Genomic DNA, 26,998 nt, shown 5'->3' with positions numbered 1-26,998 from the left:
GGGACATGTGGATGACACAAGTTTTTGAGGTGACAAGACGTACTAGAATATACCTGGAGAAGAGACAACTGTCACTGTCCTTTGAAAAGCACAGGGTCTCTCCTACAATGTAACACCACTCTGCTCTTTCTGAGGGGATCTCACATAACCCTGGCTGATCTCAACTCACGGTGTAGCTGAGGATGAGCCTGAGATGAGATTACAGGCATGCATTTTAAGACGCACTATGAAGTGCTCATTTGATTTACCCAGCCAATCTTATCATGTTAACCTGTACTCCTATACGGTTACTGTAATTCTACAAACATACTCGGACTCCAATCTCTACACACTCACCCCTAAGAATTTGTAAAAGCAAAGTACCTTCATCAACAATTTGTTAAATCTGGCTTGAAACTCCATCTAGACCTTTCCTAAACCACTTTCCATTTTGTTGTCTCCATGCTGAAAGATAAAACCTGCTTCCTTATTAACAGTTTCTCTTTCTTTCTTCTGAGATAGGGTTAATCTATCCAGCCCAGGCTGGCCTGAAACTCAGTATGTAGATCAGAGTAGTCCCAAACTCAGCCTCTTTAATCCTCTGCTGGTATTAAAGGCCTACCCTAACACACTTTAATTTTTCCAGCCTAGTAACACTTCCTTCTAAACAGCTGCTCCCCATTCAGGTCTACATGGCAGCATTGGTCGAACCCACTTATTTCTTAGCTCTCTATTAGCTTATTCGGAAACCTTTTAGTTCTTTCGATGACTTTCTTCAAAAAGTTTTCTGAGTTCCATTTTCATGTACAGAAGAAATGATGAAATAAAGTTATATCAGGAACAGCGGCACACAGCTGTAATCTAGCATTTAGGAGTTTGAGGTAGGAGGATTGCAAGCTAGTAGAGGCCACAAAGAGAAACCCTGCCTCAAAAAAAATTTTTTAGTATATATGAATAATAGTAAAGCTATTATTTATTTACTGCTTTGTGTAAGACAGTGTCAAACCCATGATGGATTTTTTAAAAGTACATTTTATTTAGAGAGAGAGTGAGAGCGAGAGAACATATGAATATATAAAGGTCAGAGGATAACTTTCAGGAGTTGGTTCTCACCTTCCATCATGTGGGCAAAGCATCAAACTCGAGCTATTAGGCTTGGCAGCAGGCATCTTTATTCACTGAGCCATCTCGCTGACCCAATAACAGATCTTTTAAACACCTTAACTGATGACAACAGCATCTTTAGGGGCCGGAAGAGATGGCTCAGTGCTTAAAGAGCACATTCATTCCTCTTTCAGAGGACCCAAATCCAGTTCACAGCATCCATATCAGATGGCCCACAACTGCCTATAACTTCAGCTACAGGGGATGCAACTCTCTTTTGGCCTTTATGGACACTCACATGCACACTCATATACCCACAAGTGGACATACACGCTTGTAAACAAAAAAAGTAAATCTCTAAAAAAATATACCACAATGGCGACTTTAATACATCAACATTATACATTGACAAAAGTATGACATCACTGAGTAATTACATTTTTTTTTTTCCCTTCAAGAGAGGTTTTCTCTGTGTAACAATCCTGGCTGTTTCAGAACTTGCTTTGTAGACCAGGCTGGCCTCAAACTCACAGAGATCCACCAGCCTCTGCCTCCTGAGTGCTGCCCACCACCACTGCCTGGCACATCAAATTATTTAACTCAGGTGTTTTGGAGGTTTTGGGGAGGCATTAAGAAGTGCTTCCAAGGCCAATAAGAACGACAGCAAGACCACAGACACAGCTGTCTTTAATCGGTAGTTCCAAACAGCTGATGCCAATTGAAATTCTTAGCAGTCCTTTTCATCTTCAAGACAAGACACTGAAACTACACAATGTAAAAGGAAAATGAGTACAAGCATTCAAACCACTATTCATATTTTGGGGGTCTATGTCCCTGTCTGTATGTTCTATGCACAGATAGGTATCGTTCATATCAATATGCTGTGCATATTTTCTGTGTACAACACATGCTGTTGCCTATAGCAAGAACCTAGTGAGCCTGCATTCTAGGACTCTACCATCTGCCTTCCTCAGCTACTCAACTGTACACCTCCCAAGCACATTTACCTGCCACTTCTGGACCTGTCCTTGGAGGTCCACCTAAAGCTTTCTCTCCTTCTTGGAGCCTTCCTCTGTTGCTGTAGAACAGAACTCAAATATCCCATGGCAAGGGAACACATTTTTGTACACCAAGTTTGAATAATTCTTGACAATTGTACATTGTCAAGTGATTGCAAACTGTTTAGGAACACAACAAGCAGGCTGTACTTCCTTCCTTCCTTTCTTTCATTGCCCATGGTGCTAGATACAGTATAATACAGACTCTCAACTCCTGTGAGAGTGGAACATTTAAACCCAAGTTAGCGCAATAACACAAGAGACACGGACGTAATATTTACAGTCTTCTTTATTTAATACAACACATAACATATACAAAAGAAAAAAAAAACACACTCATGTAAGAGGTCCCGTCACAAAGGATAGACAGGAAACATCTATTCTGTCTGAATCAAGTAAGGCTCTTATTTCAAAATGGGTTTGCTAGCTACACCTGGAATATGAACAAGGCTGCTGCAAAGTAAAACAAGCAAAAATCCCTGCACTGAAGGAGTGTATCACGGGGCCAGTTTAGTAAATTCATGGTTAGGAATGTTTACGTTCTCACATATCCAATTCATCAGGAGTCTTATGAAATGTGAGGTTCTTCTGTTGTTTTTTTTTCTTTTTAAACCTGCCCTTCTTTTTTTCTTAGGAAAGTTATGAGTTCTAAAACCAGGAATTAGTGAAGTGTGGAAGCTTTAGTGCCAGAGTTTAGAGGGTGCTGGAACTAGACCAAGATGGTAACAGCAAGATGGCTGTGGAGAAGAGCTTAGGTTCTAAGTTCCTTCCCATTTGCTAGTACTGCATAGAGCACTGGAGAGGAAGGACGAAGGACCTCCTCCTTGCTCAGTGCAGGGTCAGAAGCAGCAGTGTGTGCATATTCCTGCTGAGCCGAACTAGAAATTCAACAAGCACCAGTCTGTCTTAAAAGAGCCTCACACACACACACACACACACACACACACACACACACACACACACACACACACACGTCATCACCCCCTTTTATAAATTTATTTATTTATTTACTAAAATAATACAAAAAAAGGAGACAGGTAATATTTACAAAACTCCATGGCTGGTACAGTACATAATTTTTAAGACACACTAAATGCTACAATCTTTCAGGTCCTGAGATTATTACAAATACCAACTCAAAGCTTGTGTTCAGGTCCAGTTTTTAGAGGAAAAAAAATCCCAAAGTATTAAGTCACACACTTATTTGAAATACAGCATATATTCCTTCAAGTTAGTAAAAATACACCTTCCTGCGAGCAGCGGCAACACAGTAATTGGGGCCTTTCCCCTAAAGGACCATCAACTTTTCAGGCTCCTTTCTTGGAGGCTGGCTTGCAAACACAGTCACATCTGTGCAGGGTGGAGCTGACCGAAGGGAGGAACCGTTTCCCTGGTGGGAAGCAGCTCTGTAGAGTGGACACTCACTGTATAAACAACTAGTTTTCCTTCTGTCACTAAGCAAGTCTTCCCTTAGCTAAACTTGGACATAGGGTTGGAAATCTGTGCTTCACCAGACTAAAATTCAGGCTCTTATTTTCAGGTTATAGCAAATAGGTCTGCAGTTCCACGGGAATTCTGACAATCATAAATAAACCTTGCTCACAAGAAAAGAGAGAAACCACCCGTCTCCTTGTCACCTTGGTTAGACTTATGTTCATTATTTGGCGCACAAAATTTTCACCAGCCAGAGAATATTTTCCTTTCCTTAAAAATTGACACTGTTTAACAAGAGAAGCCTCGGGAGGCTCAAATTAACACTCTCCTCCAAGAACGGTTTAGCACTCCACTATCTTCTAGAGTAAGACAGTTTTTCAATGACAGTTGACAATCCGTCACTGCCAAGCTCGGCTCTCTTCTCAGAGGCTAGCTACGAATTAGAGGAAGCCGTACGGGAGGGAAACCAAGCTCCACTAGGAGAAGGCCCTCAATCACATGTCAAAAATATAATGTATTATGGAGGCAGAGCCGAAATGTCAAGAAAGCTGACCAAACCTGGCTCAACTCTCTGTTTAAAAAAAATTCCCTTGTCAACTGACAAAAATTTATTTTCCTTTTTATATTTCTAGCTCAAATTGGGCAAATCCTTGGTAATTTTGCCAGTGTGAGGGAAAAACAATTTTCTGACAGGGCACAATGTTTCTGCAAACAGTAGAAGTAAGTAAGAATGAAGAAAAGTTTATGGTTATAAATAGAGAAAATACAATACGGTTGTGAAATTTTAAATATAAGTTGTCACACGGGCAGACAATGGCTATTCTTGGTTGCTGTCGATTCCTAAGTGTACTCTGAAGACAGATAGAGCTGCTGACTTTCACATTATCTCAGGTAAGCCATCTTATCTGGTGTCAGTCAAAGCTCTACCACCAAGCACCCAGCAGCCATACTCAGGGTCAAACTGAATTATGTAACTGTAGCAAAGGGGGCAAATGATAGTTTTCTGAGGAACTTAAAATTGGGACTAAAGATTCAATGGTCTGCTTGGCTCAGACAGACCTTAGCCAAAGAGCTCTGTTCTAGGGGAGGTAAGAAAACCAGTAAGGCCGACTGTTATGAGCCTCTAAAGAAGATCCTATTTCTTCTGATGAATCTTAAAAGGTACTGGGGTGTTGTGTAAAAATGAGATCTATTTATTGTTATTTTGCACTGCTGGGTAGGGACCTCCAGGCTTCGCAAATGCTTGGCAAGAGCTCCACCACTGAGCTGCACCCTCAGCCTATGAGATCTATTTTTTAATATAAACGAGAGGAAAAATCCCCAAGTTCTGGACTATGTACAGAACCTTAGTTGTACTTAATTGTACTACTAAGACCAGTGTGGGTAGCAGTGTAAAAAGGACACCAAGTTTGAGTATCAACTGCTATGAAATGGGAACCCATAGGAAACACAGAGAAGTAGAAACAACACAACACAAAGAGATCACAAAGAACCACTTTAAAGCAAATGGTACTTAGAGTGTGCATGAGAAAAGTGTCATTTAGCATCAGGCTAGTCAAAGGTATTTCCACTAAATTCCAAAGATAACCTATGCTTATGTCTCTGCTAAGATGTAAATGATCCCCTATACTCTGTGTTGGATGGGGACAGAGGGCAGATGGAAAAGTGACAGAGAAGAGGATGTGGAAAAAAATGACCTTTCCTTCCTGGATCTAACCACAAGCCACTTACACCGTAGTGGACAGTGGGTGACATAAGAGCTCCAAACCAAAGGCAGGAACGAAGACGAGCAATGAAGACTTCAACATGAACACTGAAGCTGTTTTCAATCAGAGCCTGAGCATCTTTTCAGCTCTGTCAACCAAACACTAACTAAACTCTCAGCATCACACCGGTGACTTCATAAAAGCTCAAACATGTTCCACGACACTAACTCTAGGTCTGCACAGGCAAAAGGATCGTCAGCTAGCTTTTTATGTCAAGTTCACATTTTAGGGCAGATGAACACAGACAACATATCTATTTTAGGCTGCTGTTACTCTTCCCCAGAGAAAACACTCATACCTTCAACAAACCCCTAAACCTTATTACTTTGAGTTGAAATTTTCACATTTGTTACTGAAGAATGGAACAAGAAGGAAATGCGGAAAATAAAGAGTATGCTTATCTGCATAGCTGATACTTGGAGGCTATCGGGAGGAGAGAAAAATAAACAAAAATCCCCAAAGTGATTTTAGAAAAACAACCACCACCAACAGAAAATCCCCTAGGACTAGAGGATGACCAGGTCTGAGCCAGTTCTGGAGTCAGCCTGGATATGTCAGCTGCTTAGGCCTAGTGCTTCTCCTAACTCACACGAGCTGGGGACCTGTTCTTCAACACCATGCGCTCTCTGTCTTTGCTGACCCTGAAGTGTGCTGTAATTTAAACTCACCCACACTCACTCTCTCACACACACCATCAGCCCTAACAAAAACTGCAGCACCCATTTGTCCCTGCTGTTTTAAAGAGAAACATTTCATGCATTATTACTCAGTATGCACAAATGGAAGGTGAGGTAAAATGATCTAATCTCCTGGGAGCTAGGGAAATCATGTCTTCTTCTCCCCTGACCATCTCTACCTCTGCGGCAGCCAGGAAGTGAATCCTGTCTTCTTTCTCCCACCTACAGCCTGAGCAGCTGATGGCTCCAACTTGTTCATGGGCTGAAGAAGCATGAACTGCAAAGTTAGAAGTACAGACAGCTGCCTAGGTGTCGGCCTGCCCCACCCCCAGGGCAAAGCTGGATAAACCTACAGACACAGGAGCAGTGTGCAGGGTCTGAGTTACTCTTAGAAACATAAAAACTTAGTTTCCATCACCAAGCAAGCACTACAAGGAAATCAGATTCAGAAGGTCTAAGAGGGAGGCTATAACCTTTAAGGATCATTTATCAGTAAACCAAACTTTATCTAACTTTACTTTCACAACCTTTGAAAACATCACACAAGTAATAACATCATAAAAGCTTTAAAAAAAAACTATTGGTAGTTAAGAAACATAGTGTCATCTCCTTTGATTTAATCTGAAACTAATAATTCTACCACACTACAAATATGGTATGTTTAAATATCAAATATGCATCTAAATTAAAATTCCAGTGATTGTTTTTTTTAAACATAAAGACCATAGGGTGCTCTTTATATCCACATATGTTTTTCAACCTCTGCAGGAAGATAATACTATAATTATATAGGATGTTCTAGAAAAACTCAAAATATTTTTGAAATAGTAAAGTCTCTGATATCCCTGGGAGGTAGGCAATTATTATTATACCCAATTGTCTCATGGGTAATCTGAGGCACGAAGGTTAAATGACATCCCCCTAGATAAAGTAGTTTAGGAATTAACACTCACTACTGATCGCAGCTGCCTGATGATAGGTCTGCTACAGGAGCTGCTTCTTTAGCCTTTCAGTCTCCTTTTCCAATTACAATATTGCTTAAATGGGATCTTTTATAGATATATTTGTATTGTTTAATTGGTTCAACTTAGTCTCTTTCAACATGTCACATCTAAAAAATAAATAAATAAATCTTAGATATTGAAAGTCATATTATTTTGCTCAAGAAAGATATTTAAATAATCATGAAATCAGAGCAAAATCTAATCATCTGGAAAATAAAGAGATTGAAAATCTCTCAAGTATGTTGCAGATTATGAGTGTTTCCTCACTATCTAAAATCTGAAGTTTATTGAAGTTTTAAAGATATTCAGCTATATAATTTCTTACAGATAATTTTCCAGAAGAAAGCACCTTTTAATATTGACATGGGTGCTAACTTCCTTCAAAGTATATTCACTACCACTGTATGGTTCTAGTTCTAGCCCTCCATGTGTTTAATCTTGTCTGCATAGGGCACCGTATCAGATTGACCCACAAGATACTCTTGTTATCCTGATGCTTCCTCACACACTACTTCTGCCAAATCTGAAGGGTAGAGAGAAGTGGATTACATCCAGAAATAGTCAATGAGTCCACCGAGTTTATTATGCTTGCAATAACCAACACACATGTTTTATATATATATATATATATATATAATGCCCTATGTATATATACACACACACACACATATATTAACTTCTACAGATACTCAGAAGGGGAAGCCAGCATCATGTGCAAAGACTGCTTCCCGATCTGCCCATCTGAATCAACTCAAAGCAATGGAATAAACAAGGCAGAAGTTCTGCAATGTCCAAAGGGCAGTGCTTAGAAAGGTTGCCACGGAACAGCTGTGCCTGGTTTTATACACACACTGTGCATCTCGTACTTGTGTCCACACATACAAAGCACAGGAAGAGTATTATAACATGACATGATTTTGGCAAGTCTGAGATTCTTTCTCCTGAATCCCCTGACTTAATCAGTATGTACTCAAGGGTGTCTGAAAAGTTTCAAAAGAGGGGAGAAAAAGAAATAAAAGGCACTTAACAAAGACAAAGGCCTGAATTGAGCATGGTTTAGAGGAGTAATATAAGCATTTTACCAGAGGTAAGAAATTATTTACAAGGAGTTAAACTTTTCCCTTAAAATTTTATAAAATAAAATTGCATAACACGTTTGTGATCATTTACCTACTACTGTACTTTTTTCTGCTTTGTTTTTACAAAACCAAAAGCAACCCCAAAGCAAAAACAAACACTCACTCACACATGTACAACTAAAAGTCAAAGTGCCCTTCAGAGAACATTAGGTCAGCAGAAGTACTCATGCTGAAGCTCAGGACAGTTCTCAAGTTTGGCCTGGAGTATAGATTTTCGTCATTCTATTTTCAATTTGAAAAATAAAACAAAACAAAACCCAACAAACAAAGGAAACAAATCCAAAACCTAGATAATAATAACAATACAGGACCAGTGTGCTTTCATAGTACACTCCTGAAATAAAGTACCCTAGTTCTTCTACACAGGGGTCAAAGGACACGACAAAATCTCCTACAAATAGAGAAGGTAAAGTCAACCAACACAGGCAAATTCATTTTCCAAATGTAGCAGCAAGTAGGACAGATAACGAGTTCTAGAGACGATCCCAAAGGACAGAGTTCTCATAACCAATGGCAGTTGCAATAACAATAGAATTTTCATTTCAGAAAGTCTTGAACCAAGTAGAGGTGGAAAGGATTGTGGGAGAGGGCAACCAGAGGAGAGAGAATAGGGGTGCCTGCCCTTTCCATCTCTGCATAGTAAACAATTTAGATCTGCTTTGGGAAAAAATATTCTGGGTTGAGATCAGTTCCAATAAGCTGTTTCCAAGCAGGTGTCAAACCCACAGTCTTTAAACAGGTATATGCCCGGCTCTTTCCCCAGTGTTGGGACCCAAATAAGCCTTATTCAGTGTCTATGACACAAAACAACATAATTTGGGTTAATAACATCCATCAAAGGGGTGGTGGGCATAAAAGAATGTACTAATTGAATCTTCTTAATTTCTTCGAAGTATAAGGACTATCTTACTATAGATTAACTTGGCTTCTTTTCCCCAAATCTTTTCTCCAGATTGTTTTAAAATCATGATTTCTCATTCTGTTCTCAGAAGCATGAGAAGAATTACAATTTAATTTTAATAGAAATTATTGCTTGCATTTATTTCGGAGGCTCTGAATGAGCTTGACACTTTGCTCCCAAACAGTCTCCAACTGAGGTCCAGCACTGCTGTCCGAGGACAGCTCTGCTGACTGTTATTGCTTGTGAATACTGAGGATCACCTTGTATGTACAGTAACAGCTTAGACACTAGTGAAGGCAATTTCAAATATAAGACAGTTGGAAACAAATAGCTTAATCTTCCTGAATCAAGTACCCCATGAATGGGATCTAAGTGTGCTGATTTACTTCTGCATTTGGATGTTGCTAATGTTCTTTAGCGATACACATTGCTCTACAGATATCCTTTCCAGTTACTCACCATTTTAAAAATAACATAATCTGACTTTAAGTGCAAAAATACAGCATGAGTCGCAAGTCTCTGTTAAAAAATAACCAACTTATATGCTTGTTTTTAGTAATAAAAAGTGTAAAGACAGGTAACCATAAAGTATGGACACCATTTTCAATGTTATGATATAGAAAGAAATGTATTTACATGTAGAAATGACTCTGATTCATCTGTATAACATGAAAGGGCTGCTGAAGTAGGGTTCTAACAGCAGTCCTTGGGGAATCAGGACTGACAGGAACAGAATATACTTTACATATTATATTCTCAGAGCCCCCTGCTTCAGGTAATTTTATAAAAAGACACAGGAAAGAGAATTACTAATCTTGTTCTTTTCTCATGATGGCAAAGAACCACCAGGGGCCTTCATATAGCATGGTTCAGAATTGATGGATTTAAGAAACTACAATTATCATTATTTGACTTTTAATAGCAATTGATTTATATGAATGTGTGTGTCTATGTAAACACACAAACACACAGGTATCAGCAGGAAGAGAGACTAATATGCCCTGACTTCTCCCTGGGTAGAGGAAGTGAAGCCCAAGGCCGCCTTCCTAAATACATCCCCAGCACAGCAGCCCAGGCAGTATGAGCAGGCATGTTTGAAAAGAAGTCACCTGGTGCTACAGTAAGCCAAGAGCTGAGCAAGCTTCTCTAAGAGACCTTTCAAATGAAACTTAACATGTTAAATTCAAGTCAAAGCTCTGCAATGTCCCTGTATTTTTCCAAAATATCTACTAGGGCTCATATAGCATCTGTATTTGTTTTATTGGTAAACAAAATTACTACAGTCAAGAAATTATAACAATGATTCCTTTCCTTTTTTTTTTTCTTTCTTTCTTTTTTTCTTTTTCTTTTTTTTTGGAGACAGGGTCCCATTGTCAGCCCAGTACAGACTAGCCTGGGTCTCACTGCTATATACTCTAGGCTGGCCTCAAACCTGAGATCCTCCTGCCTCACCCTCCTGAGTATTGGGATTACAAGCGTGGGCCAGAATACCCAGCTTCAATGGTTCTTCTGAACAATCCTTTTCCCTTACTGCAACAAGTTCTTGGAACTAAAGTTTTCAGTTATTCACTGACTTTTTGCTATGAAGCATGTCAATGTGACTTTGAAGTCAAATTATAGGCATAAAAATCTGAGCAGATCTGTGGTTGGTTATTATAGTCCTAGAGGCTTCTTGGGACTTTTGCTTATCAAAGGAAAATGGGGTCTGGTTAACACTCTTGTCTGTATAAACTTAATGGTACATGGTAATATGTAATGAGAATATGAAAGCAACCCTGTTATAACCAGGCTAGTCTGTCAATCATATATAAAGTAGTTACATCACTTAGAGCTTATGCTATTCTTAGATAATTTGAAAATACTCAGAAGCTTAAAATTCAAGGGACACTACAATGTAGTTGAGGCAAAATAAAATGTATCCAAAGAGAATTGTACGTTTTCCCCTTCACACCCTTCATTGCTTCTATTCACATACAGAAACCAGAATTAAAAAATCCTAAGTATCTGGAGGTGTACTTGAATATCAACATTCTGAGTAAATTCTAGTAAAACTTTAAGATTCCAAACGCTCAAAACATTTTTACTGCACTGGATATGGGGCATAAAGCTTCATTGTGATAGTAAAAAAGGTGATCCTTTGTGCACATCAGTATTCCTACTGGAATTCATCCCTTTAAAACAGTATACTATTTTGTATATGTTATTTGGTTGACTCCTAAAGAACCGGATGCTGTGCACACTCTGTTTATATCAACAGCTCTAGTCACCTGAAGTACCACTAGTGAAGAGCACTGTGCAGTGAGGGAACTGGGCATCTGCAGCTCTTGGCAGGCTACAAGGGAGACGAGCAGCAAAGCAGCGGCCCAACAACAAAGACCCCAAGTATCAAGAGAAAATGTGAACACTCACTTCTGCGCACCAGGACTAGAAATAAATACTAACCAGTCAACACCAGGTGACAAGGCAGCTGCAGAAAGGAGTTCAGTACCTACTTCTGAGTGGAGGATAAAATAGACCCTTTCACAAAAAGGGCATTATCAACGTTTTGTCTGTAAAGAGCAACAGGCTCACTTTCCTGACTTTAAAAATCTAAAAGATATAGTAATATATATTACTATGCTACAGCAACTTTGCTGAAGCCTCTTCAGTCTGCTGACTTACACTGGGAACTGCTACATACTGGAGAAGATTCAAGTTTGCTCAGGACATTTGAGGGTACAGTACTCTTCGGCTACTGTCTGGAGAGCATCATGCAATTGACTGTGGCAAATCTGTTCCCTACACAGACTGATTCTCCTCATACTGGGCTAATTCTACTTTTAGTTGCTTTTATTATGCACTTATATGTAGAGTGTTCAGATCCAACCCCCAGGATGGATGGTCATTTACCCATATCCTCTCAACTTCCTTCCTTCTCCCCGCAGGTTTATAAACAATCGAATTGGTACTTCTGTGGGTTTGACAGCTGAGTCTCTCTGAAGCAGGGTAAGATGGGAATAACTTTAGGAGACCAAAGGTCACTAACTTTGCACAAAGGCATTTCTTCTCCTTCCTGCACCTGGCTTTGCTCAAGTAACGTTTTCTCTCCTTTTCCGCCTCACCACAGTGCTTGGGACGAGAATGTAAACATCGACAGAAACAGCAGCCCTGTGACCACATAAGACTTTCCCATCAGGTAGGTCCCATCATCCAGCCAAATGATTCCTCTCTTGATTGCTGGGAAGTCACTGAGATTTCCGTGGTAACTTAGTGTCCCCTTTACTTTGGCCTCCATCTGAGAAAAGAAACGTTAAATATGGTTTGGCATGTTGTAAAAAAGAAAAAGAAAAAACAAGAATGTTTATTGTAAATTACATTTCTAAAAAGATAACCTTTATCTCACATGGTGATGGCATTATAGAAGTTGTTTAAACATAAGATGTAAAACTCAGTGACTAAAAACTATATTAAAAACTATTCTAGTAGGTGTTTACCATTTATTTACCTCATACCCATGCCCAATGCTGGGTTACAGAGGAACCAGATCACACACTGCTCACCTTAAGGGACCTACCTACCCCATATTTTGATTCCTTTGGAAGACTAGGTCTTACTTTCTTGTAAGAGAAATTAAATATTTTGCCATTATATGACATGTGATAATTCCCAAGTATTATGAACACATCACATTGGTAGTGAAGAAAGTCCAGCTATGTCTTTGTTTAGGTCCTAGCCTTGTGGTACAGGATGCAAGGCTGCTGGCTGGCAGCTTAGTTTCCACATCTACTGATTCTGTTGCCCTTTACTGTTTATAGAAAATACGTAACCACTCTATTTGATCCTCAGCCAAATACTTCTAAAATAACTGGAAGGAGAGGAAAAGGAGTTACCCAGGCAAGAGTAGGACCCAATGACCCAGAGGACCATATATTCATTTGTAGAGAGAAATGATTTGATCAACAGTATAATCAAATTTATAAAATGGTAAGGTACTAAGATTTTGTTCAAAGTAACTAGACTAAAATTCTTTATATCAGAGTTTAGTGTAGTATGGCCCACGGCCAAATCTGGCCTACCATCTGTTTTTGTTAATATAGTTTTATTGGAAGTCAGCTTTATTCACTTGTTTATAAATTATTTGTGGCTATTTTACATTCTAATGATAAGGTTAGGTAGTCGTAAAAAATATTATAGGATTGCAGAGCTCAAAATATTTATTATTTGTGCCACTAAGGCTCTGTGGCACACAGCATACAATGAGTTCAAGGCCAATATGATCTATAAAGCAAGTTCCTGGCCAGCCAGGTCTACGCAGTGAGATATTGTCTCTGAAAACAAAAACAAACAAAGAAAACCTTTTTTGACCTCTTTTTGAGATAAGAAAAAGAAAATAAACACTAGCCGGGTGGTGGTGCATGCCTTTAATCCCAGTACTTGGAAGGGAGAGGCAAGAGGATCTCTGTGAGTTTGAGGCCAGCCTGGGCTACAGAGTGAGTTCCAGGAAAGGCGCAAAGCTACACAGAGAAACCCTTTCTCAAAAAAAAAAAAAAAAAAAAAAAAAAACCACATAAAAATTAGCCGGGTGGTGGTGGTGCATGCCTTTAAATCCCAGCACTCGGGAGGTAGAGCCAGGCGAATCTCCGTGAGTTCGAGGCCAGCCTGGTCTACAGAGTGAGATCCAGGACAGGCACCAAAACTACACAGAGAAACCCTGTCTTGAAAAACAAAAACAAACAAACAAAAAAAAAATTAAATAAATAAAAATAAAATAACAATAAAAAAGAATAAACACTAATGGGCTCTTATTATCATCAACCATTTACCAGATGAGACTCTTTCAATCAGTTATTTTTATTAGTTTCCCATATGACATCTATTAAAAATATTTTTTTTTTGTCTTCAGTGTGGGGTAATAAAAGTGTTGGTGAAGCTTTTCCAAATTAGCAATTCTACAATTTAAAATCCAGACTTAAGTTTAATGCCTTATAGCATACTTTTTAAATGAAAAGTTTTAATTAAACTTTTGTTATTTGGAAAATACTTAGTCCTCTTTTTCCTGTTCTGGGAGAGTGGTGTTAACCAAGTAAGATAGTTTCCATAGAGCTGGAACACTGGGGTCTTTTGCTCATCAAGAATCCTGTCTGTCTTACTTCCTTGTAGGTGGTCACATTCATACCAATCCTCAAGAGCTCATGTCCCCCACTGGATCACAGAACAGGAATATATTCAAGCCGAATGAAGAGCAGGAAGGTCACAAGGGGTTTATGTTCTTTCTCTCAAGGATGAGTTTTGGGCAGCTGACCACAGGAATGACCATAAGATTAAGGACAGCCTATTTCCTCCAGACTGAAGCACAGCTCCAATTTCTGCCCAATGCTCAAAAGTAAACTGGTGTATAGTTTATTTTAGTTTTCATTTTATGTGTATGGCAGTTTTACCTGCATGTATGCATGTGTATCATCATGTGTGTGCCTGGTGTCCTCTTTTTGTGGGTTCTGGGGACAGAACTCAAGTACTTTTACCTGCTGAGCCTTCTTGTCAACTTTATGACTTTGCTTAATTATTTTATGAATCCATGCTTGGTAACATGTCTATATAATAAAAGCTTTTCCTCTTGTGTCTAGCATGTCTCATTTACCCTTTTTCTTTCTCTTCAAAGTGTTTGTTGCCACTGAGGATCCAGTCAAATGATATCCCCCCTCAACGTTTTGTCATTCCATTCCTACTGTTCGAAGGAAATTAAATCAGCATCTATATACAGTTAGAAATAATAGAAACGAGCAGCTTGCTTACCATTAAATGCTTGCTGTAAGTGTGTAGGCAGAGGTGAGTGGGAAAGTGTTGCTGCATGCTGAGTTCCCGGTTGTAAACTCTTTAGTAAATCTGAGAGGAAAATGGATTTGTCAGTGATCTTTCTGATGTGAGCCCCTTAGCTCCAACTCAGCAAGAGCCTGTCTTCTCTAACGCCAGTGTAAGCCCCGGCACCAAGAGCTTTCTAACACTACCACACATATATCGAAAAAGTTGACTTATGTAAATACAGCCATGAGCATGCTAAGAAATCCCCCACATTGACTTTCTCCTACATACTTCATTACAACAGAAATGTGGTGTGGACGGTCCATGTGTTCTTTGAAAGAGAGCCCCACTTACTCTGAGTTAGGCTGTGATGGAAAGCGGCTGAGGTAGATCCCGAGGTGGTTGTCACTCCAGCTGTGTCCGTTCCAAAGCCAAGTAGCTCCAAGGGAAACTGGAAGGGCATGGTCACTGGAACAAGGCCACCCAGCATCCCAAAAGGAGTCACAGTTTGATTTGTTACAGACAAAGGTGATGTCATGAGAGTCAGAGGTGAGGCATTAGCCAATAATGATGCTCCTGCTGTGGACTGTGTAGAAACCAGGGGTCAAAATAGATAAGAAATAAAGCATTGCACCTAAATTGATTTAACATCTTCATGGATGCAAGACTGTGTCTATCTGTTCTAACAAATGAGAGAAAAATTAACACTGAGGTGAAAAATATAATCCAGAGAGTTACTAATAATGGTTCTGAAAATCTGCAAATGACATTTGAAAATTTTTGTATACACAGCTCGTCTATCAGCACCGTAGTCTGCTTCTTAGCTGTTCAATGCTCATTCTTGCTTGTAAGCCTCGAAGTCCAAAACTTACATCTCCCTTTCTCTACTTCTCCTTCCAAAACCACAGACATGAATCACGTGGGAGTAATTCTAGCCAACTTCACTGGGACTCTTCAGGCTCTTTCCTGGCAGGGGCCTACAGCTGCTGTCCCGTCTACTGCCCCTTCATCACAGCACCTGAAAGCTCTTCAGCCTTGTCTTCCTTCCCTGTGCTTCCCCAGAGCCGAGAACTGCCCAATATAGACCATCAAGGGCTCCGACTGGACGCAGCATTGCACCTCCCTCAGGCACCTACCTACCTACCTTCCTACCTTCCTTCCTTCCTTCCTTCCTTCCTTCCTTCCTTCCTTCCTTCCTTCCTTCCTTCCTTCCCTCTCTCCCTCTCTCTCTCCAATTCCACTGTTATTTCTGCATCTTTTCCACCCCCAGCAATAATCTATGTATCCCGTTTTAAAAATCAAACCTACTGAATGACAGCCTCCATTTCCCCATCTATAGTTCCTCCAGAACTGCTAAAAGCTGGTTTCCATCACACTGTTTTTCTGAAATTAGACTTCCTAAGTATAAATTGTTTTCTTACTCCTTTATGTGAGCATTGAGGCCCTGAGTGATGAATCAGAAATCTGCTAATGTTGGTGAGCTTACAGGGGAAACTACTTAAAATACACTCTTTAAGCTAAGTCAATTCTTCCGACGACTTTCTATGCAACAATTAAGTGATTTTTCCACTTCTGGCATTTCTTCACAATGGGCACTTATCATTATCAAACATTTATTTAATACATCCAACTTTCTTAGAAGCAAACATTACACACTATAGTCCTGCCACTGGGAGTTTTCTTTTGTAGTCTGTAATGCTTCCTTAGTTAAAAATTTTATAGTTTTAACTGTGGTCAGGAAAATAGAATTTTTATTTATTTATTTATTTAAATTTAGAAACTGGAGAGATGGCTAGTGGTGATGTCACATGCCTTTAATTCCAGCACTCGGGAGGCAGAGTCAGGTGGCTCTTTGTGAGTTCTGAGGCCAGTTTGGTCTACATAGCAAGTTTCAGGCCAGTTAGAACTTCCAAAAAGCTTTTTTTAAGTTAATAATACATATTAGATATTGTTGGTTTTGTGAGTTATTTCTACCAAAATATCTCATTAATTAAGGGTTGATATTTTATTTGTTTTTCAAACAGCATCTCATTGTTTAGCTCAGGCTGGCCTGAACTCATTATGTGACACAAACAAACCTCAGCCTCTTAAGTATGGTGATTACAGGCATGCCTCAGACGCCACCATGCATGGGAAGGGCTAAAGGTTTCATTTCTCAACATGTAAGAAAATATATGTAACTTTCCCATACAGTGTGGCACACTGCATAGTATTATACACCCCAGGGTCCATACCACCGCTGAACAAAAAGTGAGGTCACTCTCCAGAAGCCATCTTATTTTGGTTCCACTACTCCATTTCCAACCTTTGCTCATCTCCTGTGTTATCACTGATATTTATAAGCTCAGTTCTGACCTGTCACCTCAATTTTAAACCTGTGAATCAGAGTTTCGTGAGTAACACCACTTGGGTTTCCAACACTCAACTGATCTGCCATGTCCAAAACTGGCGTCACCGTCCCACCCCTGCCCATCAGCAAGCACCTGTTTCCAGGAGCCTGGGGTTGCAACCTTAGTCTGAAGGCCTCACACACTGAAGGAGTGTCTTCTTCACCCAGCTTTGTCTATACACCTAAGCACTAATCCTCAACAGGTTATGTTAAGTGACATTTTGAAGAGTTGCCAGCCTTTTTCTTTACTATGCCACTTATGATACACAGTGGATGCATTTAAGAAAAAATACCCAGTTAGAAACAATACTGTTTTAAAGTGACTGGGATAAAAAAGATCCTGTATCAGTTTAAAAGTAAGCAAGAAGCCGAGCAGTGCACGCCTTTAATCCCAGCACTTGGGAGGCAGAGCCAGATGGATCTCTGAGTTCAAGGCCAGCCTGGTCTACAGAGTGAGATCCAGGACAGGCACCAAAACTACATGGAGAAAACCTGTCTCAACCGCCCCCCAAAAAAGGCAAGCAAGAATGGGGGCTGGAGACATGGCTCAGCAGTTAAGCGCACTGGTTGCTCTTCCAGAGGTCCTGAAGTCAATTCCTACAACCACACAGTGACTCACAGCCATCCGTGTGAACAGATGCCCTCTTCTGGCATAAAGTCGATAGAGCACTCATACATTAAATAAATAAACAAATCTTTTAAAAAAAATAAGCAAGAATGGTTCCTTCGTTTTAAACGTAAGTCTATTGTAGTCTCAAGGTAAGTCTCCAAGGCTGTGTCCCAAATGGCTCCCTCAGTGAAAAACAGTAAATAATGCAAATGAGTTGAACCTTTTAAAGCCTTTCTACAAAAGTCTAAGTGAAGCATTACAACAGGTGGAAAAGATAAATTAGGACAAGTTCCTATTTTTAAAATAACTTGAATACCAGCCATGAAAAAATATGCTATAAATAATGTTTTACACTTTCTAAGAATTTTCCAAATCCAATTTTGTTTATGACTAAATTAGAATGCTAGGTGACCTCCATGTTACACTGACATTTAAGAGGTACTTTCAGAAGTAGAAAATCCCATTGTTTGTAACATTTGGGAGCACAGAAAAGCTATCAATATTAGCTGGATGAGCAGAATACAGTGTCCATAATCCGACATGTTTTCTATGCTTTCTCCATTTTGAGAAGAAATAGGAACGGAAACTGCTTTTCTCAGGCAGGCACTTGATCCTATACAGCTACTCACTCTGTTGGGTGAAACGGTTGTTTCCCAGTCACCTAGAATACTATTCTGAAATGCAGCCATACTGTCCTCCTGGTTAAGACTTCCCAACAGCTTCCCTTCTTCGTAAGGAACCCCCAAACCCTTACTGTCCCCATCAGTGTAGTTTATCTCCCAGTTTGGTCACACAGCACACGGGCTTTCATCTCAGGCTCTTTCACTCAGCATTTCTATACTGTATCCCCTAGTCTATACCAATCTCCTGTCTTCTCTACACATGGCTGTGCCCCGTTCTTTCAACTCTCTTCTCAAATCAAATAGTATTTCCTTTAATAGGCCTTTTGTGGTCCCTTATGTTAGCAATAATCAACTTTCAACATTTTTTTCATAGCATATGCTTCTTTCTTTTTTAAGTAATACTGGTGTTTAGCTTGTCTAGAGGATATGCTCCACGAGAGCAGGGATAGTATGTTATTAATTCTGGGTCCCCAGCACAGAGAAGAGAGTCTGGCACATAGTACCCAGTCTGCTTACTGGGTGATGGCTTTTAGAATCATAAAGTGGCAAACACAGAGTCATACAAAGTCAGTAAGCTGAAGGGCAAGAAAGAGGAAGAACGTTCTGGAAGGAAAGTAGATAGAGATAATAATTTGGACTCAGGAATATTTTAACTTTCAGCCTTTGTTAAATGACCGCGGATAGCACTGCAGATGCCTTATAGACAGGAGGTGCCAGCTTTATAAGAACAGATCCCAAAAGTACTTCTTCATGGAGGGACATCTGCTTTAAGCACCTGGGTTCAACAGATATCTAGAGGCCACAAAAGGAGCTGAGAAGACTTCAGAGATGTTATTTCATATGGAAACAACTACCCAATGGCAGAGGCGATGTGACATTAATCAACTACTGACTTTTTCTTGAGTCATCCAGTAAGACAGAGGAAAAACAGATCAAAGAAGGCAGGAACCTTGGGGTTTCCAAGTCATACAGAGACCTGGGAATGGAAGAGTACCAGGAAGGAACTCGTCATCAACACATATTTTGTCATGCAGCTTTCTTGCTGACAGATCAATTATTCTTAAGATAATGAATGGCTTCTTATAGGATAAAGGATAATCAAATACAAGATGGCCAGATAGATTTTAGAGGTGAAAAAAGTGGAGGACAATTTAATCAGACACTTGAAGGCAATGAAGTAAAAAACAAAACATCCAATTTTTAAGTATAGAAAACTCCCCCAACATTTTATAATAAGAAAGTAAATGAAGTCATAACTCTGATAGTGGAAAAAAGACAATACTTATGTCATGGGAGATTTAACCAAAATCTGATTACTATTTCAGCAAAATGGTACAGCTACATGAGAACTATACTTCCTATTTTCATAATGAAAGTCACAAGATAACACAATGGTAACATTCATAAAATTAAGAGTTTGTCATTCATTTGCTCATTCTTCTTTTTTGAGACAGGATCTCACTATGTATCCTTGACTAGTCTGGAACTCACTATGAAGACCAGGCTGGACTCAAACTCCTAGAGATCCACCTGCTTCTGTCTGGGATTAAAGGTGAGCCACACCACACCTCGTTGTCATTATTCTTGCTAGCTGGGCATGGTGGTGCATGCCTATAACCCCAGCACATGGGAAGTAGTGACTTTGTTGAAGGCCTTGTCTCAGAAAGAACATAAGGGTGGATAGTAAGGTGGGTATAGGACCAGAACTACCACTTTTGTTAGAATTCCATTTCTTTTTTCCTTTGATTAAAGGTTACTTTTAAAAAGGATCACCTTTCTAGCAACCATGACCAGTAATGAAGACTAATTCCCAGACCTTGTCTATAAGGAACAATTTTAACAGACAATCCCCATTATCAGTGTGTTTGAGCTTTGGTGTTTACCTCTCCCTCTTTGTCTTTCCCTTCTCTTTGGGATAAGGTCTCACTATCTTGTCTAGGCTGGTCTTGAACTTATGGGCTCAAGTGATTCTCCTGCCTCAGTGCTGGGCTGCAAGTGAAGAATACCCACTCAGCTTTATTTCCTTATGATGAAAAAACCATTTTTTTTAGCAGAGACAAAACATCAATATGGATTTCAACCAATGAAGTGCCAGTAAATTGAATTTATTCTATATTAGTATGCAATCCTGAACTCATGTGAGTGCAAGAATGATAACCTGGTATTATTAAATGTATCTTCAACACCAAGTCTTATACTATACTGAATTGCACGAAGCCTCTACAAATAGCAAGGTGAAAGCTTTTCACTAAATTCCTACTCCACAAAAGAAGAGCAGCACAAAGTTAGAGCATCGCCTTAGACAACTCATTGCACAGATCAGTCATGTTCTCAAAGATTTAGGACATAAGCACTTATAAATCATAAGATATATATTTTAAAAAGGTATTTATAACATAATATTGTGTGGGACAGTTTTTTTGAAAACAGCCTTAAAACACCCTACATATAAAAGGTGGTGGGCACAGGTGGTTTTTATTTTCTTGTCTCTAAATTTGCTCACAGTGAATATATATTACTTACAGGAGGGAAAAATATTAAAGAAGCCACATCATTAATGTGAAGGGTAAGTCTCTGAAAGCCTCAAATTATAGTGAAGGTAAAGAAATGAACACAATACAAGATGATATAGAAGTCAGAGCCAAGAAATACATGAACAACAATCAGACTTGTTAGTGCACGGCTGTCACCCAGCAGTTGAGAGGCTGCAATAAGAGGACTGCTCCAAGTCTGAAGCCTGGGCCACAGAGTGAGATCCTGTCTTTTAAAAAAGGTTCTCAAAATAACCCTAAGCTAAGTGAGGTGTGGATCGCAGCACAGGCTGGGGATCTCAGCTTCAGGGTCAGGTAGGAGTGCAGCAGGCTCCTGGCCAGTCCAGCCTATATACAAATGTCCACTGTCTAAGCAAAGCACTGAATCAGAAACAATCACCAAATATAGAATAACGTAGCTTTTGTTTTTGACTGGTTACTCAGATGTAACACGAATTGTTAGACGGTTTTACTAATAAAAACAAACCCAGGGCCAGGTACTGGGGTGAACGCTGGAAGATCAGAGAAGCAGAAAAGGCCACAGCTACCTCACCTTGCCAGTTCCTCAGCTGAACCTGTTTCCTCAGACTGGAAGCCCGAGTCCTCATCCTAATGGATCTCAGCTGGACTGCTGCTCAAAAGCCTAAAAGCTTAACAGGCCCTAGTTCCTGGTCCTCATGCCTTATATACCTTTCTGCTTCCTGCCATCGCTTCCTGAGATTAAAGGCATGTGTCACCATGCCTGGCTGTTTCCAGTGTGGCTTTGAAGTCACGGAGATCCAGGCGGATCTCTGCCACCAGAATGCTAGGATTAAAGGCGTATGCCACCATTTTCTGGCCTCCATGTTTATCTATCTAGTGGCTGTTCTGTCTCTGACCCCAGATAAGTTTATTAGGGTGCACAATATTTTGGGGAACACAATATCACCACATTTCCCCTTTTTGTCTAAAATTAAAATGTTTTTTATTTTAAAAAATTCTTAAAATTATATTTATTCTTGGGTTGGGAAAATTGTGCTATTGGGTGTGTGTGAGTGTAGGTCAGAGGACAACTTTCAGGAATCTGTTCTCCTTCTACCATGTGGGTCCCAGAGATCAAACTCAAGTCATGAGGCTTGGTGGCAAGCACCTTTACCCATTCAGCCATCTCACTGACCAAGAATAAAATATTCTTGAGCTGAAAAAATAGCCAGGTCTGAGGCTCATTATGTTCTAAGTAAAAAATTAATGATAACAAGATAAACAGAGCTCTAGTCTAAGAATACTGGGGTTTAAAGGTAAATTTTCTAGCCATTTCAGCAGACAAAACACTACTTATAAAGGAGAATAAAATAACCAGCATAGCCTCAGACTTTTCTATAACCCGAAATACTAAGTTAGTGAGCCAGGAAGTCTACCCTCATGTAAGTGTTACAACATAGGAAGCAGTGATTAAGTGTGCAAAAGCAATTGTAAAGTAAATAACCGTCTATGTCCCTTCCAGCAAAGAGTCCTTGCTAATTGAGAGGCAAGTTTAAACTAAAAATTGACAAACTGGGAAAATGTGGTGTATAGGTATTCCAACATTAAGTGGACAGAATTATACACGAGTAACTAAAAAGTTAATTTGGAGCAGATAAATGCTTAAAGAAAATACAAATGTATAAATGTGATTAAATAAACAAAACAGCTGGCTCAATGGTTAAGAACACTTGCTGCTCTTTCCTAGGACCAGAGGTTGGTTCATACACCCACGTCAGGAGCTGACAACCGGCCTGTCACTCCAGCTCCAGGGAATCATTTGCCCTCTCTGGCCTTCTTAAGCACTGCACCCAACATGCACATCGTGCCCCACAAACATTTATAAGGCCAGAAGAAAAGGTAGGAAACAACTGAATATGTGTTCAATTTCTACACTACTACTTTGTCCTTGTTTTGAATAAGACAGAGTCTGTGGAGAGTTTCTTCCCCAACAGGGTGTCATACAGCCTATACTGGCCTTGAACTTGTTGTGTAACCAAGGATAACTCTGAACTTCTGATCATCAGGCCTCCACCTCTCAAGAGCTGGGATTGTAGGAGTGCCCCAGAATGTCTGGCTAAGAGATAAAGTTTGAAATATACATTCAAGTTTTGTTTGTCAAAACAAATGTTAAGGTAAATGTGAATCTTTTCCTGATATTGGAGATTAAACCTGGGTTTTCACACATGCTAGGGAGACTGTCACTGAGCTAACACCCTATCCTACCTTCTAACGTTTTACCTTTTTATTTTTAGTAAGACTCTGATGTGCAGCCCAGTCTAGCTGATAATCCCCTGTATATAACTCAGGCTGGCCTTCAACTTGAGCTCTTCCAGCTCCACCCTTCCATGTGCTAGGATTATAGGTATATGGCACCACACATACAGCCTAATATGATACTTGGTTGAAAAATAAAAAACACACAGTCCAATGAAGTTCTCACCCAGCACTATGATATCAACATTGAGAACATTTCATGGTCATAGCTGTTATCAGCCTAGTACATACACATTCTATATGTTGTATATGTCACATGAAGAGTCACCAAGGTGACTCAGAAAGCTTGCTCAATCTTACATTTATCACACGAATGCATAGTACATACATACCTGCACGCTGGCTGTTACCACTGAAGACCCTGAGGCAGAGGCTGGTCTATGTGGAGTAGACAACGGTTTAGTAGCACCCTGTGTTCCACTTCCTGTTCCCCCAGATAGACTAGTCCTATTAGCTCCACTTGAGTTAAGGTTGCTACCTCTGCTGGCAGGTACATTCATTGGAATTCCACTCAAGCTGTTCTTCCCAACAGTTCCAGTGGATGATGAGTTTGTTAGTTTAGAAGGGGCCTGAAGAGTTTTTGTAGATGGAAGGCCAGAAGTGCGATTTGAGGGCAACAAATTCAGAGTGGGAGACTGTCTGCTGATGTTCATTCCACTGGGCTGTTTATGGACAGGGTTGTTACTAGTGGAGTGGCTACTCTGAGCTACTAGTGTGTTTGGACTGGAAGAAGTTGGGCATACAGCAGGCTTGGGAGTTGGGTTGGATTTAGAAATAAGTTTAGTTGATATTGAAGGCTTAGCTGACAGAGAGGGCTTGGGTGAGGCAGAAGGCTTAGGTGAGGGCAAAGGTTTGGGAGATGTGGCAGGTTTGGGAGATGCGGCAAGTTTGGGAGATGCAGCCATTGAGAAGGGAGATTTGAAACCCTGCGTGGAGATTTGTGACACCATAGCCTTGGCTAAATAGTTACTGGAGGTAGTGGTGCTCGGTGCTGTCCTAGAAACCAGGGGGTGGGGCCCCTGAGAACCATTTCCGGGTGATGGGGTAGACAAAGGGAGGCGATACATCAGTGGCTTATCTGAAGTCTTGAGTAGTTGGGACGAACAGGAAAGTTGGGGGTTATTACTTAATTTCACGACTGGGTTGGTCTGTGATTTACTAATGGTGGCTTGTAATGGAGACACATAGTTCTGTTGGACAGTTGAGTGCTGGTGCACCTTTGTTGCTTGTGTTAACGGAGAAGCATCTTGGGCCTCTGATGTTCCCAGAGCCTGAGAGGAGGCAGCAACTTGGGCTTGGGAGGAGGAGACATGAGTCTGTGAAGAGGAAGAAGCATGTATCTGGCTTGACCTTTGCAATCCTTGCTGGAGTAGCCTGGCTGGCAAAGGTTCTAAGGAAACTTTTGGGTTCTGAATTGAAGAACCAGCAATAAGGCCTGAAGAAATGCCAGTATGAGCTAAATCCTGGGGTTTCTTTGGTACTGGCCCCGTGTGACCAGCAATAAGACTTGACGAGTGTGCAGTCTGAGTAGAGTCTAGTTTTTTGGGAGTAGCCAGTGGTAACTTACTCATGATACTTGCTAGTTTTTCTTCTCTCAGTCCTGGACGAGGCTTTGTAGTTGGCACATTTAGCCTTGAGCCACCTGAGGGGCCCTTGTTCCCATTGTTGATGACAGCTAAAGCTTCAGATACAAGATCCAGTGAAGATGAGTGGAAAGAAAGGTCTTCATCCAGGGAGTCATCAAGGCAGATGGTTTCTTGGGCTGGTGCTGAGCTAGAGCTGGTTGAGGCAATGATGGCTGTGCTGGAGCTCGTGGAAGGACCACCAACTGAAGCCACCAAAGATACAGGAGCCTTGGCGTCTTTTTTTGGGCTACATTCCTAGCATAAGTAGCATCATATTGGAAAAAATACAGAGAGTTAATTACAAATTTTAAACTTAGTTTTTACAAGATTAAGACATTCTTATGATGACTAAAATTATTTTTTGGCTATTTTGTTTATTTTGACACAGGTCTATTTATAGCCCTGTATGTCCTGGAACTCCCTATGTAGATCAGGCTGGACTTGAACTCACAAAGATCCACCTGCCTCTGCCTCCTGAGTGCTGGGATTAAAGGCATGTGCCGCTGTACTGGACCTCCTTTTTTAAAAGCTAGAAACCTTGAGAAGACTGTCAAAACCAAAATAATGTTGAGAGACAGTGCTCTAATCAGTTCTCCCCATAACTGTGTGACACACTACGTTACCATGTCCTTTCAAGTCATCTTACTAGGACCTGAAAATGGGGCTGAAGGGCACTGACTGAGGGACACATCACTCGTGAACTCTACTTTCACCAAATATTCAGAACCGACTTCAATCCCAGTTTCTCAGAGCTTTTATTCTCCTTGGAAGGGACTTCACCTCTCTATCAAGACTACACCTCTTGTCTAATAAGGTCTGCAGGGAGGCTGATTCTTGTTCCTAGCTTCCTTGTATTTCTTTTTTTTTTTTTTTTTGGTTTTTCGAGACAGGGTTTCTCTGTATAGCTTTGCGCCTTTCCTGGAACTCGCTTTGGAGACCAGGCTGGCCTCGAACTCACAGAGATCCGCCTGGCTCTGCCTCCCGAGTGCTGGGACTAAAGGCGTGCGCCACCACCGCCCGGCAGCTTCCTTGTATTTCTATAGCTACCTACCACCAGTACACCGGGAAACTAGTGAATTATTCAATCATACTTAAATTATATTTCTACTCATTATGATGGACATTATTTGTAATTTATCAAATAAATGTTTAGTGTCTCCTACTGAGTAAGGTTCTGTCCTAAGAAAATTAAAGATATTAGTAATTAAAGTGCTAAACATCTAGGTGAATATTGTCTGTTAAATTAACTTTCTTAAAATTCAAGGAAGAGTTAAGAGAATTATAGTTTAAAATATTCAAAGAGTAAAAGAAAAACATTAGCAAGTTAAAGAGCAACCATTTATTTGCTGGGAGTAATAAAAGTACTAGACTAATAACTTCATGTTTAAGATAAAGACAAAACTACTACATAGATCCATACATCATTTCAGAGGCTCTATTAGTTCCTCAGAAAGAAAAGGTCCCAAACCCAGGGTCTTATATACTGATGTATAGAGCCACATCACTTACCTTCAGCATAGTGGGGAAAGAACGAACAGGAAGGGTCTTTACCATCACCTCCTACGGTGTTACAGTAAGTAAGCTGTTAAGAATGCTGTTACACTCTAACTTCTATAGCACTTGTCCCAAACTTTTATTCTAAGAACTCAATCTTGAAAACCTCACTACCTATAGAAGCATGGGTATGATCCCGTTAAGGTCACACTGTCGGCTAAAAGGAGAGGGTAACAAATGGCATGTATGCTTGCACATGTTGACAATCCAAGTACACTATTACCAAAACTCCATCATTAGAAAGAATATTGAACTGACGTGGGGGCAGGAAATAGTAAAGGTATTACCAGCACAAAGTTTCTATTTTAATTATATTTTGGGGGAGGCAGAGTCTCATATATCCCAGGTTAACCTCCAACTCCTTATTAAGCAAAGGATCATGCTGATATTTCAATCTTTGCTTGAACTCCTGATCCTCCTGCCTCTATCTCTTGAGTGCTGGGATTATAGTCTTGCACTACAATGACTGCTTTATGTGATGTGAGGGTTTCAAGTATGCTAGGCAAGCATTTATCAAATGAGTTATATTCATAACCAAACTATATCTGC

At 40.2% G+C, this 26,998-nt stretch overlaps 1 protein-coding gene across 4 annotated transcripts in view; it reads right to left on the bottom strand.

The window, feature by feature from the left end:
* Positions 1–2,412: 2,412 nt before the first annotated feature.
* The window catches only part of Ubn2 (ubinuclein 2), a 76,945-nt gene continuing 52,359 nt past the window's right edge, over positions 2,413–26,998 (bottom strand). For 3 of the 4 annotated variants that reach the window (XM_052720884.1, XM_052720887.1, XM_052720888.1), the window contains exons 14-18: positions 26,405–26,455; positions 23,603–25,150; positions 15,195–15,426; positions 14,835–14,924; positions 2,413–12,336 (exon numbers count right to left, since the gene is read on the bottom strand). In XM_052720884.1, coding sequence (XP_052576844.1) covers positions 12,287–12,336; positions 14,835–14,924; positions 15,195–15,426; positions 23,603–25,150; positions 26,405–26,455 — 1,971 coding nt within the window. In that variant the 3' untranslated portion in view covers positions 2,413–12,286. The remainder of the gene's footprint in view (positions 12,337–14,834; positions 14,925–15,194; positions 15,427–23,602; positions 25,151–26,404; positions 26,456–26,998) is intronic. The other variant, XM_052720885.1, reaches the window with a different exon arrangement.

This window comes from Peromyscus californicus, unplaced genomic scaffold (assembly GCF_007827085.1).
Source record: "Peromyscus californicus insignis strain IS unplaced genomic scaffold, ASM782708v3 Scaffold_6__1_contigs__length_162567912, whole genome shotgun sequence".
NCBI lineage: Eukaryota > Metazoa > Chordata > Mammalia > Rodentia > Cricetidae > Peromyscus > Peromyscus californicus.
The sequence above is the reverse complement of the archived record's forward strand: the minus strand, read 5'-3'. Positions and strand labels throughout refer to the sequence as shown.